Source organism: Lontra canadensis, unplaced genomic scaffold (assembly GCF_010015895.1).
Source record: "Lontra canadensis isolate GAN:19392208 unplaced genomic scaffold, GSC_riverotter_1.0 scaffold18, whole genome shotgun sequence".
NCBI classification, from domain to species: domain Eukaryota; kingdom Metazoa; phylum Chordata; class Mammalia; order Carnivora; family Mustelidae; genus Lontra; species Lontra canadensis.
The window spans coordinates 7,657,695-7,672,891 of NW_022631012.1; the positions used below are offsets into that span (position 1 = coordinate 7,657,695).

The following is a 15,197-nucleotide window of genomic DNA, read 5'->3' on the forward strand; positions in this document are numbered from 1 at the left end:
ATATTAAGTGAGGCCCTCCTTTGCACGCCTCCCCGCCCCCGGGCCCCGGAGGGAGGCAGAGTAGGAAGTGTCAGTGCCTCCTCCCCCACCCCCGACGGCGGCTCCGCCGGGCTTCCGCCCCGCTCCTCCTCCAGGAGGCATCCTAACCCCGCATTCTGGACTTTCACCTCCTGACCGGCCGCGTCACCGCCAGGCCGGCGACACGCGACCCCACCCCTCCGAGGGGCGCAGGCTCCGGGCGCCCAGGGCTCCGCCAGGCACCGGAGCGAGGGTCGGAGGCCGCCGCGTGGCCCCAGCCCGGCCGCCTCGGCGTCCCGGGAGCCGGCGTGAGTGTGGCCGCGGCCCTCCCCGTCCCTCGCGCTCGCGCTCGCGCTCGCGCTCCCCGGCCGCCGCGCAGCCGCCTCAGCCCCCTTATATAGCCCTCTAAAAATAGCTCGCCTCGCACCGCCTTGTAAGGCAGCAGGGAGATCCGCAGTCTGCCAATCCGCGCTCGCCGCCAGAGCCAAGCCCCGCCCCGAACCCCGCTCCGCGCTCCCCATTGGTCCTCAGTGACTTCATGAGCCCCCTGTTTACCTTACATGGTCACACGCGGCCTAATGGACGCCCTCCTTCGAGATCCCACGGCTGCGCGGAGCGCCGGGCGGAGGGAGGGGTAGTTTGGGGAGGGGGAAGAGCAGGAGGAGGAGAAAAGGAGGTGGGGAGAGACTACAAACTAGCAAGGATGGGGTGGGGGGTGGGGAGGGAAGGGAAGTGGGGGGAGAGAAGCGATCGCGAGAAAAAAAAAAAATGCAACCTCCCAAAATAAAGAGCAAAGATTGCATTAGGAGCGAACAGCGCTGCAGAAATAGATGGCAGCTTCGTGTCAGTGAGTTTGCATCCCCCTTCCTGATCCACGAGCTGGAGTGATTAGAGCCCTGGAAGGGAATTGTTACTCCCGTGGAGAAGTCCCCTTTTCCTGGCAGCCGTCTGCACTTGTACATGCTGGATGCCTCTCTCCATCCACCCCACTCACTCTCTCCTCTCTCACCTCCTCTCTTCCTCTCTCCTGCATTGATTTTTTTTTTCCTTTTTAGTTGACTGAAACAAAACAAAACAAAAGGGCCACTGGATGTCTGCCTTCTTGGGGGGTGAGCCAGACAGACTGACAAACAAACAGACCCAACTGTGTTCGGGGGAGGGTTTCTCCTCCCGTTTTGCCCGGCAGCAGCAGCATGGACGTGTTGGCTAGTTATAGTATATTCCAGGAGCTACAACTTGTCCACGACACCGGCTACTTCTCAGCTTTGCCATCCCTGGAGGAGACCTGGCAGCAGGTGAATGATTTAAATTACTTGTGTAAATCGTGTGGTGGCGGCGGAGACGCAGGGGCTGCGTTGGTGTGGGATTGGGGTTGAATTTTTTGTTTGTTTGCTTTATTTTTTTACCCCCTTTTTGGCTGTTTGTTGTCTAAAATGTTTTCGGAAACAGTCATCTGCGCTTACCTCTCCACCCACCCTCTAACCCCTTAGTGTGCTGAGCTGAGCAGCCGGTCTGAGCTGCCTGCGTTTCAGTCACCAACACACATCCTTGCGCACACGTTGTCGGGCTCACTGTCCCCAGCACAGACCTGCGTAACTTCTGGGGTTCGGAGGAACCGGGTGGGAAGCTGGTCTGGGGCTTTATGGGCCATGGATGACAGGATACTGCGTCCCTACATGCTGGAGCTCTACCTACTTGGTACCTTAAATCAGGTTCAGTTCTTTCAACTGGTGCTGACGACCGTCAGATGGGGGCCAGGAGGTAGGAGCATAGCGGAGTGTTTTCCCAGTAATTAGCGAGTGTCAATAAAAGATGGAAACTGATTTTGAGATGAGAAGTTGGGCAGAAGGGAGAGGAGCCCAGTGACAAAAGATACTCAAGGATATCTAGGAGGACGATGGGAAGATGTATCTCTCTAATGCTGACCATGCACTGTACATTTCCCCAGTGCAATGCCTCCATATGTATCCTTGTTTTCTCTTTTTTGTTTGGGGGGGTCCCTCCCTGGTTAGAAGCACAGCCTCTGACAAAGGGTGGTGTGTGCTTCCACGCCTCTGACTTTGTCTTAGAGGACTAGTTAAGAAACTCCTATGATGCTGAAGGGCGCCGATACCAAGTTGGCTAGGCATCCCACTGAGGGCAAAGTGGGTCTGGTGACAAGTTCCCTGGGCTTTGTGAAGTGGAATAAAGAAAGTGCTGGTCAGTGGAAAGTGCTAGATCTGCTGCGGAAACAGTCGTTTTCTCAGCAAGGATTAGGAAGTGCTGCTGAAGGGACACTCTGCAGGAAAGATGGTGGGTGGGGGGCGGGGGGGTATGGGTATTCTTTAAAAATACTCCAGGGTGCACCATGGAACGTCCAAGAAGACAGTCTGGATTTGCACACTGGAAGTGTGAACTCGCACAGTCCGTCTTGAAGAAACCAGCCTGTCCTTGGGGAGGACTGCGAGAGGCTTGGTGTGTGGCTGTTCGTGTAACTTCACCCAGTGACAGCAGCTTGTTAAGGCTAATGAACGGCTGAATTTCCTCCGCCAGGATCCGAAGCGGGATTTGCCAGCTTGAGGCGGGGATGTAACAGTTGCTGCTTTAGCGAGTGGGGTTTGGGTTTGCGTATAGGGAGCGGAGAGGCAAAGCTGATCCTCTGACTGTACCTTTGTTACTAGTTGCTCTTCTGCCCTTATTAGAGGCGGTGAGTTTTCCTCCAGGTGCTGGCCTCTGCTGTCTGTGCGGCCACAATCCATTGCTGTCCAAGGATGCCGGCAGAGACCCTCGACTTTGTCTCTGAGTGCCCACACAGTTCACGCATTCATAGCGCAAGGCGTTCCTTTCAGTGCATCCTTTCCCTCATCCCTAATGAGACTGTCTCAGGAAGGGTCTCGCTAGATCTTTTCCTCCTTTTATTTCACATGCTAAGGAAGCCAAAATGTTGCCAGAGTTTCATTTTCTGAAATAGCTTTCCTTTCACGTTGTCAGCCCACTGGTGTCAAACTCGTTGCATATTAACAACTGTCTAGACAGGTTAGGGTAGGGAATCTGTTGATTTAGTCAGCCTGCCCAAGGCAGCCCTTGTTTGTGACTAACTGTTAAGCAGAGTTGGAGGGAAAAAAAGTTGGCTTTATTTGTTACAGCGTTCCCTCCCGATGAATCACACAACTTTGTTTTGGTTCAAGTTTTCACAGTAGTAAAGCCTGCTTTTGGGGAAGGCCTCTCCAGAGGAAACCTGCTTTTCTAGATCTGGTTAGACCATCCAGGAGAGAGTCTGGATCTGTAAAGAAACATCACTGGTTTGATAATTAGGGGATGTATTAGATCTATTGTTTCCTCGGAAGCCTTCTGTGCTTTTCCTTCCCCCTCCTCTCCATACCCCTTTCTACTTGCCTCTGTCAAGGAACCTCTAGCTTAGTTTCTATCTGCAGGCCAAGGAATCTCATCCCCCCCACCCCACCCCCAATACACACACCTCCCTCCTTCTTGACTTAACCCTCCCCAACCAGCAACTACTCTTACCTTAAAACCCTTTGCCAAGCTATTTGAGAGGCATGCTCATAGTCCACACTGAAATATAACTTGTGGGGAAGCTCTGCTAAAGAAGATATCGCTCTAAGGAGCTCTCTGCCCTGGTCCCTGTAGTCACAACTGCTCTCTTGAAAGGTGACTGTGACTCTAAGTTCATGCTGATGACAAAACCTCCAACCTCCATCTCTTCCTTCCTCCCTCTCCTGCCCCCGCCCCTGCCGGCCTGTCCCCCTTGCTGCTTCTGAGTGTAAGGAGGGGGGATGGTTATATGCAACTGTCGGGGCCAAGTCAACCATCACATGGTGAAATTTTGAGACTCCTTTGCTCAAAATGGCTTAAGAAGATTGCTACAAAGAACCCCCAGGCAGGAGGAAGTTTCCTGATGCTCTGGGGTAATCAGATTTTAGAGGTCAGATGAGGAGCAATTATTAGATGTTCTCTGAAAGTGAACAGTGTACCTGGCCTTGAGGAGATGAGCGAAATACAGAGATTCCAATAATCTGATTTGGTTTGTAGAGAAAGAGTGGCTTGGATAATAAACCCAAGAACATCTGTGCATTTGAAAATTAAGGATGGACTCTTTGGGGATTTTATTTTAAACTGTGGCCTGGAATAATTGTCCTGCTTAACAGTCAGTGAGCTTGGGATGGTCCTCCTGTCATGGGGGTCGTCATTTTGACATTGGGCTTTCAGGCAGTGATGTCTTTAGCAACCTACAGCTCCAACTCTGAAAATCATTGCCGGTGTAATTTTAAAATCCAGATGCACATCCTACATTAACAGCTCTCCATTCCTGGGCTCTGACTGCATACTTAAGCACTCGGTCCAAGTAACATCATCTCTGCCTGTCATATAACTGTAAATTACACTGTGCTTATGTGGTCTGTTATTTTATGGAATTCAGCTGACGCACAACTCTTAAGGCTACCAGCCTTCGGTTCTTCGGAAACTTGCAGGAAATTTTCCAAGAGCCATCTGAGCAAAAGAGGGAAAAGTCAAAGGTAGGACAGAAGCCGGAGTAGCTTATAGGGTGCCACTTGATGATTCATGAGTTTTGTTGCCTGTAGAAGTCGTGATTTTTATGGACCCACTGCTGACTTGGAAAATAAAAAGTGTGATACTCTTGGTTATTTTTTCCCCAAGAAGCTACAAAGACTTGTAGAATTTGGATAGATTTTGTATACCTCGTCTGCTCTTTCACGAGTGCAGGTCAAGTAATGAAGTTCTGAGTCCTATTTGCACTTAGCTTTGCTCCATGCCATTGAGGAGCATGGTATGTTTACTTGAAAACTCTTATGGAATTATGCTTGTTGTTAATGCTGATTCATAATTGGCAGATGGGGTCAGTTTCAGGCCTCCTTTTTGCTCAGAGAAAATTTTCCACTGCTACTGGAAACAAATAAATAAATCATAGAACATTCCTCCCTCCTCCCCCACTCCCCCATTGTTTTAAACTAATGGCATACTTGGCTACTGTACGAACTAAAGTGTCCCCATAACACTGCAATTTCATCTTGGTTTCAGGCACTATGGAACGCTTTTTACAAGGGCCTTTGATATGAGGCATCTCTAGGGGACAACCTACAAAAATGGTTGCCTTCCAAGAACAGTCTCATGATACAACGGATGGGATTTGTTCTGTGAGCTACATTGCCTCTTCCTCTTTATGGTGATCTTGCCTTTGCACTGACTTCTACAGGCCTGAGCAGCCAGGTGCTGTCTCAGCCAGAAAGACAAAGCAAACTATAGGGTCCCTGCATCTGCAGGTTTGCCTCTGTCCCCAATTTGCAGAAAACCTTGTCATGAATTAGAATTTCTTGGCAACAGCACCACCCAGGGAAATTTGTAGACACAAAGGAGCCTTGCTAACCACACTGAAAGGATAAAATAAAATAAAATAGCTGGGCTTTTTTTTTTCTTTTTGTATGTTATTTGTGTGCTCTTCAGTTACCATAAATCTTTTTTTTTTATTTGAAATAGTGATGAAAAAAAAATATGAAAACTGTCCCGTTATTCAGATTTTCTATATAAGGATGCAACCACTAAATGTAGCTTTACAAATGAGAGCACATGTGAGTGCAATCAATCACACACTTAGCCTTTCTTTAATAGACTGGTTTCCATGTTCTTTTTAGTAGATACATCTTTGTGTAGATTTAGGGGCTCACAAACATTATCATTCGGTCTACCTGTTTGCAGTTCAGTATTTTAAAGTGAGTGGATGTTACACTGCAGATATTTTTTACTACATCTGTCTTTCGTGGGAGGATAAAGGAAGTGGTGACTTCTTTGTTCTCCGTGAAACTCCCCCCCCCCCCCCCCCCCCCCCCCCACCCCCAGGAGAATGTGATGTTGGGGTCCAGTCCATTTAAAGGGCAGAGCAGAAGATGCACGGTGACAGCCTCACCCTGAAATGATTTATGTCATGGGTATGTCAGAGACCTTCAGATGTGGGCTCTTCCTCTCTTCCAGCCCATTCTAAATATAAACGCCAGTGGGGGCTATTTGCCTCTCCGCTTAAATGGGAAGAGTTTAGCGAGGGTTCTAATGGGGCTTTTAGTAGCCCCCTTATAAATCTTCAGATTCTTCTCCCTTCAGAGGATTCCTGATTTTAACTTTCTGAGTACAAGAAGGCATTGCAGTCTTCTTGAATCACTCCGTGCCCATTGCGCAAAGAAGCGTACCGTTTACGGTGGCCAGCCCCCACTGGCTCGTGTTGTTGGAAGGGCTGATGCCCCCTATCTCTGCAGTTTGTAGTAGTATGCAAGGGTTTTCTTTTCTTTTCTTCACCTGTGTTGGACCCTGTGACTGGCCAATGCAGAGAACGCCTTTGTGATTCTGGTTCACTCAGTATATCCGTCAGCATGTATATTGGAATTGGGATTTGCTGAAAGTTTAGGACAGCTCCCCAGTTTAACCTGAGTGGTGCCAGAAGTGAGGGGTGGAGAGTTAGTCTCTATACGGAACAAATCCCTTTGTTTTCCTGAATCATCTGAATGCTTACTTAGCGTAAACAGGTAGAAACGTTTTAACCCAGACTCCTGGATCTTCACAAGTACAGTGATTAGGAAGCTTTACAACTACTAATGGTTTTAAGTCAGTGGAACAGTTTACAGTGTCTCATCATTAATGTCACATGTAACCTGGGCAAGCCTGCCCAAGGCACTCCGCCACCCCGTTCCGTTGTGTGCTCACCCTAGAACATCCACTTGAGAAACCACCCTTTTTCAATTTAGTTTAAGAGGTCCCAAAATAAATGAAGTCTTGCCATTACCAGCACATGCTTTTACCTAAAAATGGTCATGATCTTGGTTGCCTTTATCTGCAGCTGCTGATTTGGAGAATTAGTTCTACTGCCTGGAGTCCTTTTTGTTTTCCTCACTTGGCATTTTGGTGTGACAGAGGACTTGCTAAGTGTCCTGTTATTGTGGCCATTTCTGCCTCCATTAGAGCAACTTCTAGTAGCCCTATCCACCACACATGTGGTCGATTGGTATTATAGCCAAGGGTCAGCTGCAGCCTTGGAATATGGGCCTGGTGTCAGCCTGCTTGAGGTGTGGGGGACTTCTGATTTCATAGTGATAGCATTCCTGGTTGAGCTGGTGGGTGCAGTCAGTCACACCTTGTGAGATTTCCTTTGTTTAGGTTAAAATATAGAAACCATTTCACAGTAAATCCTTCATTCCTTAATTGTGGTTATGTACAAAAATACTCTTTGGGTGACAATGCACGTATAGAGTCTGACCTATAAGCTTGACTCCAATAGGGGAGAGTAAGCATGTTCAAAAGTAAGTGATACAGAATCAGAATGTAATTGCCAAAAAAAAGAAATTTTAAGTCCTGTGAGTTTTTGAACACTGACCTGTGCTTGTCTGTATTTACCCACTTTGGCCACAACCTTGTTTATAAAACATGCTTGAGATTTACTAAGTCCTGTTGCTCTTTTAGCTAATGGCACGTTGGGGCTGGTGGCGTTTTTTAGGGCAGAGGAATAAACAGTGTGAATACACATGTCTGTAATGGCCAGGAAACAGCATCCATGTCATTCGGAAATGATTAGATGTAATTAAAATAATGAATGTAGAGCCACATGTGATATCTATTTCTGAATATGGGTTTATTGACATTTCCTGAGGGTCATATTGAAAGTCAGGCCCCAGGCCTTGTATAAACCTAGGAACATAGAATCTTGGAATTTCAAATCATGAAAGGGGTCTGGGTTTCTTCAGTTCTAAGATGCTAGTGTTGGACCAAGTGGTTGTTAAAGCAGGTGAAACATTGAACCCTCCAAGGTCATAGCTGTTGTTAACACTGATGGCTCTTCCAGGACTCAGGACCCTTTTCTGATGCCCACATCAGTTTGCTTGCTTTTGGTTACACTGTCTGGGTATACTTGGAGTCACTTCTCATTCTTACCTCCTCTCTCTTTCCCTCCCTCCCCTTAAAGGGAACACGAAAATCCTCTTTTTTTACTTAGAACATCACGGGTACATGGGATCTTGGAAGCTATTGAATATCTTGGTGAAGGCTTATGAGTCTGACTGAATCCCTTTTCCACTTTTATAATAATGTGTGGTAACCTGGAAAATGTACACTGTCCTGGAAAAAAAAAAAAGCCCCCAATTACAACTCTAGTTTTACTTTAAAAAAAAAGTCTGTCACTTCAGTGATAACAGGTAAAGTGGGAGTAAAGAATGTGCAGGATGTTATGGTAGAGGTTTGGGATGGACAGTAGAACTGGGGTTTTATGTAGAAAGCATCCAATGTGAAATGGCTTTTTCTCTGACAGCTTGCCAACAAAGAGACCGCACAAAATGGTAACAGCAGTCATGTGCCAATTCAGGAAAAATTTTTTTGAAGTTTTTAAAAATTACTAGAGTAGGCTGGATGGGCATTGAGGTTGTAATATTTTACAAATTTGAACCAAAAAAATGCGACATACTGAGATAAGCAATGGGGAAAAAAGTCAGCTTCTGCGCACTTTTCAAAATGTCCCTTTGGGGCTGGTGGATGAGGTGGGCCTAAGTCCACAGTATACCTCTGAAGGAAGGGAAACATAGGGTGCTCTTCACCCCTTCACCTGGTGATTTTTTTGACCTTCTCTACCCAATCTTGGGGACTTAGGATGGTGAGAATTCTCTGTGGGAACTCATCTCACTGATCTGTTTCACCTCTACAATCTTAGAAACTGCAGTTTCCTCTCCAAATGGAGACTTCTTCATTTCTTCAGAGCTGTATCCTGGATCTCCAACTGCAGATATTTTCCTGACTCTCAGGTCCCCAATGTGGGCATGGGTTGCAAACATGAGATGGACAATAAAGGCTTTCGGGGTTGTCACGTGATCACCTCAGCTGACTGTGTCACAAAGCTTGAACTCAGCAACATCTTTCCTCCTTTCCGGGCTGCCTAGTCTATTTTATTGAGATGATCTTTCTTCTTGTGATCTATGTTTGAAGCTCTAGTCATCTTTGGCTACTCTCTTCCCTTGCATCCAGTCAGATGAGAATCCCACTGCACTACCTCACCGTGGCCTTTACCTTCCTGCTCCTTCTCCCATTCTGCAGGGTAGCCCTGACACCGCCCCTGACAGAGTTTCTACCTCCATCACCATGTTTTCAAGCTCTTGATGTCTCCCTGTTGCACATAGAATGAGGCCAAACTTCTAAGAGTCAGGATGTTCTAGGATGTTCAGCTTGGCCTGGGTAATCATCACATTTCCCCCTTTTATGTGCAGTAAGTGCCATCCAAACTGGATCACTGTACTTTTCCTGCTCTGGTCTTTATTTCTGTCATTTCCTTCAGCTTTTTATTTCTTTCTGCCTCTTCCCCTCTGATTCTGTTTGTCCAAATTCTACGCATCCTTTAACTTTCAGATGGTTGCCACATCTTCCAGGAAACTCCTTTCCCTTCCCTTGGCCGATAGTAACTTACTATTTCTACACTCTTGTGTAGAACTTTTTAATTTTTCATGATGCCTTTTAGTTTTGTTTTGTAGTAGACTTTCTCTTTATTTCCCTCCTTCCCTCTTTTTTTCTTTCTCCCTTTCTTTCTTCCTTCCTTCTTCCTTCCATTTCCTTCCTTCCTTCCGTCCTTCCTTCCTTCCTTCCTTCTCTTGTCTTTTTTTCCTGTTCACTTGTTTTTCCGGTTAGGTTGTTTGATGTAGAGCAGAGTTAATGCCTTGCTTATAATTTTGATAATCAGCTTTTAATATGCAACCCTTTAGGTTCATAGAGAGCCTTGTACCCAGTAGGCATTCTGTTGATATGTAGGGATTAGGATATGATGGTGCGTTAGAATTTGACTACGTCTGCAGCAGTGGTTTTCAAGCATGGCTGCACCCCAGACCAAACAAGTCAGTATCCCTTTAGGTAGAATCCAGGCATCAGTGTTTTTTAAAGCTTCCAGGTTATTCCAATATGCCGCCAAGGCTTTGAGCCATTAAGCTATGGAGAATTAATGTCAGATATATCAGAGTTGCAGGTGCCTGCTGCTTATATGGAAATTCCTGCTTTCTAGTGTGACTTGGAGTCCAAGTGTAATGGAGGTTTAGAATAAAGCAGGACAGTGCTGGTGGATGTACTTCGCCCAGCGCGGTGGTTAATAGTGATGGCCCAAGTGTTGTTTCATCCTTCTTGTTTTGCTTTCCCTTGCCTTAAAGTGTCAAATGCAGTCCCATTTGGCTCACATTCCTGTGACCCAGTAGAGGTTTGCTTAACCTGGTCAAATTCCGTTTCTGGTACCTTTGTGGTGTTGGGCATTCAGCTGCAGCCATGCCGTGCTTCAAATAGTTCATTCTCGGCAGGCCCTCGACCATGAGTTTCCACTTACCTCAGCCTGCTCTGTGGTTTTAAAGGGATGGGTACATGCATGGACATCTGTGGGTGATGCCAGGTAGGCATTAGGTAGCAGCTCTCCATATTTCTTACTGCCCTCACTGTTTGGAAGTAGACTCTGTTTATAAAGGATTTCAAAGGACCCATGTTTCTAGTAAGAGGAGCAAAAATAAACTGTGGAAGAATTGCCACCGAGGACATTCAGGCAAGGAGGCTGCCTCCTTGTCCGTGGAAGGCTTAGCTCTTGTGGTAATGACCATGGCATGTGGTGATCTTCACAAAGAAGCCTTAGAAATGTCTCTGTTTCACACTGTGATGTTTGCAAAAATGTATGTACTATAGCTACATCCTTTTATCTATAAACTGTCTTTGATGGGGGTATGGTTGGCAAGAAAGAACATCATGAGAGGAGCTCAGAGCTTAGGCTTGAAGGATGCCTTTTGGAAAGCTCAACCCAGCTGTGAAAACGGCAATTAGCTGTGGAGCAATTGCTGTGCAAGGGAGTGCCTGCCTGCTCCTGACCCGGCTCACAGGCTCACCTTCCGGAGCGGTTAGCTGGAATTCAATGGAGTGGTCATAGCGCTGGCTCTTATTTTTGGAGAGGTGGCAAATTTGTCAACGTACAAAGGAGTGGAAATAGATTCCCCCTACCCACACCTTTTGAGCTTTCAGTGTTTGTACAGATGGCCACTATAGACCCTGTTCATAGACCCCAGTTCCTGCCTATGGTGGGAGGAGGGGTCTGCTGCAAGGAGGCCCTATTTGGGGCTGATTCTCCTGTGAGCCACCGGACATGATGCTCAACAGCAAACCGAGTTGCTGTTCTAAGATTATTCGGCCCTTACTGGTGCATTTGCCTCTCTACATCAAGGTTCCTGGGTTTTTGTGGTTTTTTTTTTTTGTTTGTTTGTTTGTTTGTTTGTTTGTTTTTTTTTAGTATGGACCAAGAGATCATGTCTTCCGTGATGGGGATTTTCCTATTTACTTGGAGAGTCTAACAAGCATCTGTATTAAGGGTTCAGTCAGAAGGGCTCCGAGTGTCTTGCTCATGGTCTCTTGTCATTAGCACATTCTTTCTGTAACTAAGGAGCAGGGAGATATTACAGAATTTCCCATTTGGAGGTGAGAAAATTGAAGCAGACGAAGATTAAGCAAGTTGTCTTTTTCGCAGTTGCAAAACAACTGCAAAACCAGTGTGCATGGAACGCACTTTCCTCTTCCCTCTTTCCTCTTGGCCACTCTTCCTGTCATCATAATAAGCATCATTATGATATTAGGTATTAGATATTATTATAATATCTAATATATATCAGATATTCCCTGAAAATGATCTCATTTGAACTCATCATATGCAGCATTTTATTTAATCCTCCCAACTCTGTGAGATACAGATTCTGCATATCTCCATTTTACAGATGGAGACATTGAGGGTGGAGGTATTAAATGACTCGCCTGAGGTCACACAACTTGGAAGTGAGGATCCAACCAGGCAGTCTGCTCAATACTCTGGATTTTTAACATTTATACTGATGCTTGGTGAGATAGGAAACACCAGGACGGAAGCTTAAGGTCATGGCCTGCCAACCGATGGACCTGTATGGATTTGAATAATTCTCTGGTCTGTCTTCTTCCTGGGGCTTGGTTTTTTCATCTGTAAAAGGAGTGGACTGTGCTATATCTCCTTCAGGTCACAGTGTTTGGTGGTAGTAAAATTACATGGAGGTTTTGGAATAAGGCAGAGCTGAAACCTCGAGACAGTATCTCTGAGCCTCATTCTGTCATCTGTGGAATGGAGTTAATACTGCTTCCAGTAGGGTAGGCATGTTGACTCTCTGGCCCAATGTCTAGCATTAGCATCCACTTAACAAATGCTCATTTATTCTCCATTTTCAACTATCTTTCCTCTCCTCAATAGCAGTGCAAAGTGGCACAGGCTCTTTTTCTAAATGGTATCACTGATCTATGACACCAGTGATCCTGGAATGTCTAAGAGAAGGTGAATGATGGAAAGCAGGGCAAGAGAGAGATCTGGGCATTGTGCATGGTATTCCTTTATCCATCCCACAGGGAAAGCTCTTATGAGGTCACTTGTACTTAGAACTGGGGAAAGACTAACATACCCATTGTCCCCTGAAACTGGGCCTATGTGACATGTTGAAATTTGGCTGGCCTGCTCATGCACATTTCCAAACCCATTCCCCTTTCTTTATCTCCAGTCTTACTTATGACTTACTTCCCTTAAGTTTTTCCAACATGTGGTTATTTTTTTGAAGAGCCAGAATTAGGCATATATAACATAATACAGTGCTGGTTACTACACCTGCCATTTCTGCCTTACCTGATGACTGAGCTTACAGCAGCTTATGAGAGTGAATCAGGTTTTATGAGATCTATAAATATCTCAGATAGGATTTTTATTTCATTTTCCTCCTTCCAATAAGACATAATGGAAGCACTCACATACACAAGGAATATTCTTTCTGTGATAAAGTAGGGCATTTTTGAATTGGCCTCTGAAAAGCAATAATTTGATGTGGTTGTTCATGTTGGGAGTTTTATGGGGGAGGGGAAGAATCATGCATACACTGCCATAAAACTCAAAGATTATTTCCTCATATTGAAGGTTTAGCCCAGCACCTATGGAGAGATTTATTTCAGAGATGCCAGCCGTGTGCACAGACTGCATTTCCTCTTTCTGAGGAGTGTGTGTATTTGTGTTTTCTTTGATACATAGAAACCAGGGAAGGCGGGCCCCATTGGCTGGCAGGAGGGGGGCTCCTGGAAAGAATATTTCCAGTTCTTTCTCTAGCCTGCTTCCAGCTTATCCCAAGGGAGAATGTCCTCATCATTCTCCCCACTTCGAAGATTTCCTGGGAAGTCTTCACACCACCTAATATATCAATGAGATCTTTTTCCTGGAATTTCATTAAAAAAAAAAAAATCCTAAACTCTTTTTCTTTTTTCACATCCAATTTTTTTTTTTTAACTATACATCAATCAATACCAGGAATGGAAAGGATTTTTCTTATCTTGCTATTGAGAAGTATCTAGAAGGAAACTTGAACATGTAACTTTAAAAAACAAGCCGTAAGCGTTCTAAGTACCCCACTCCATTTGCCATATCTAATCCAGGGCCATTGTGACAAATTTAACTACAGATTTAGCTGTCTGACTTTCTGATTACTTAGGTGTTTTTTGTTTTGTTTTGAACAACCTCTCCCTACATACATCTTCCCCAGTTCTCAGTAGCTTTGTGTTTAACTAGATGGTAATTTGTTCTCATGTGAACTTAGTATACCTGAACCAAAGACATGCAGAGGATTTTTGCTTTAGTATCACTTAAATTTTTTTCTATTTAACATCATCTCAGTGTGGAACATAATCCTACCATTTTGGCTCTGCCACATATACCCACTATTTTGTGCTTATCTTCAAATGATACGATCTCTTTCCTTCTGGCTAGAACTTAGTTTAGGGTAGAGCTAGGAAGAGTTAGATTATCAGGCACACAAACAGGAAGCTCCTAGGCTGAACTGGCTTGAAGAGTTGTTTTATTTGGCCAGCATACATATTTCAATTTTCTTTTTAATTTGAATGTTTTTAGACAGATTGTGTGCTCATCAGTTAACCTTATCTCCATTGTTTCTACCTAACTTCATTTCTGATCTCTGACCTGGACAGCATACGTGTGGATTTGTGAGTCCTAATCTGGTAGCTCTATGAGCCACCTTCCCCCCCAAAATGCTATGATTTGGGAACAACCTTTATTTGTCCACCCCAGTCTCAGGCTGGATTGCTTTATACTCTCACCCAGAATTCATTTTCATTGTGTCTTAGATTTCTCTGCCTTCCTGAATGTCTTTGTTTGGGATTCTATTTTATAGAGCAGCTTCCAAATTGCATCTGAATTTCTCCTAGTCATCCAGGTTCTGTTGTAGATCTTTGAAATCTGGGATGGAAAAGACCATCTGGTTTACCCCTCTCCCTGCCTGGGCTGAGCAGTTGTTCCAGAGCACGTTCCTTCCTTATTGGTATTTGCAGCATTTTCCAATTTGGAAACTGAGTTTCCTGAGCTTGCATCCATCCCCTTCTTGGTCTAAGTGAGAGCAAAATGGGACAATACAAACAAATAGTATTTTTTTGTCAGATAGCCCTCATTACCAAATGGCTGCTATTGTCAGGGTTTCTTTTGTCACTTCTGGAGACCCAGTTGGTCAGTGGTGGGAAAAACTCCTTTTTGAGGAAGAGAAACACATAACAGGTTTCTCAGTCTGACATAGAGGCTTGTTGTACGGAATCCCATTAATTGCTTTAACTGCTTATTTTTTGTTGAGGTGGATTTTATATGACTTGTTTCACGGAGGAAATGATGCTTTTTGTGTGAAGACGTCCAGGACATTATAATAAAGTACTTTCCTGAGAATCAAGTAATTTGCTTTCTTCCTACCCTTGGCACGCAAATACTGCCAGCAAGGCACTTGGCCTTCATTTTCTAATGCTTTCAGGATGCTGTTCTACATTAGAGGTATTTAAAAAAATTTATTATTTTATATTGGCTCCCTTATATTACTAAGGATATCACTTAGGTTGACCAGATGGTGAATTTCAGGGTCATACTTTTCCTGTTTAAAAAAGCCATTTCTTTGAAATACTTGATGCTGAGGGTTCCTCCTTCCTTTCTCCAATCTCCCAATTCCTTTTCCTTTTTTTTTTCTTTCTTTTTAAAAACTTGAGTGCTAAGTAAAGGCCCAGCATCATTATCCTGTTACTATACATATTAAATACTTTTTAAACTAATAGCTATTTTACTATGTGAATTAGCTTACCATTAA

At 44.9% G+C, this 15,197-nt stretch overlaps 1 protein-coding gene across 3 annotated transcripts in view; it reads left to right on the forward strand.

Moving 5' to 3' along the window:
- The first annotated feature begins 732 nt into the window (after positions 1-732).
- KLF7 (Kruppel like factor 7) overlaps positions 733-15,197 on the forward strand; it is an 86,818-nt gene continuing 72,353 nt past the window's right edge. For all 3 annotated transcript variants that reach the window (XM_032859965.1, XM_032859966.1, XM_032859967.1), the window contains exon 1: positions 733-1,313. In XM_032859965.1, the coding sequence (XP_032715856.1) occupies positions 1,212-1,313 (102 nt within the window). In that variant the 5' untranslated portion in view covers positions 733-1,211. The remainder of the gene's footprint in view (positions 1,314-15,197) is intronic.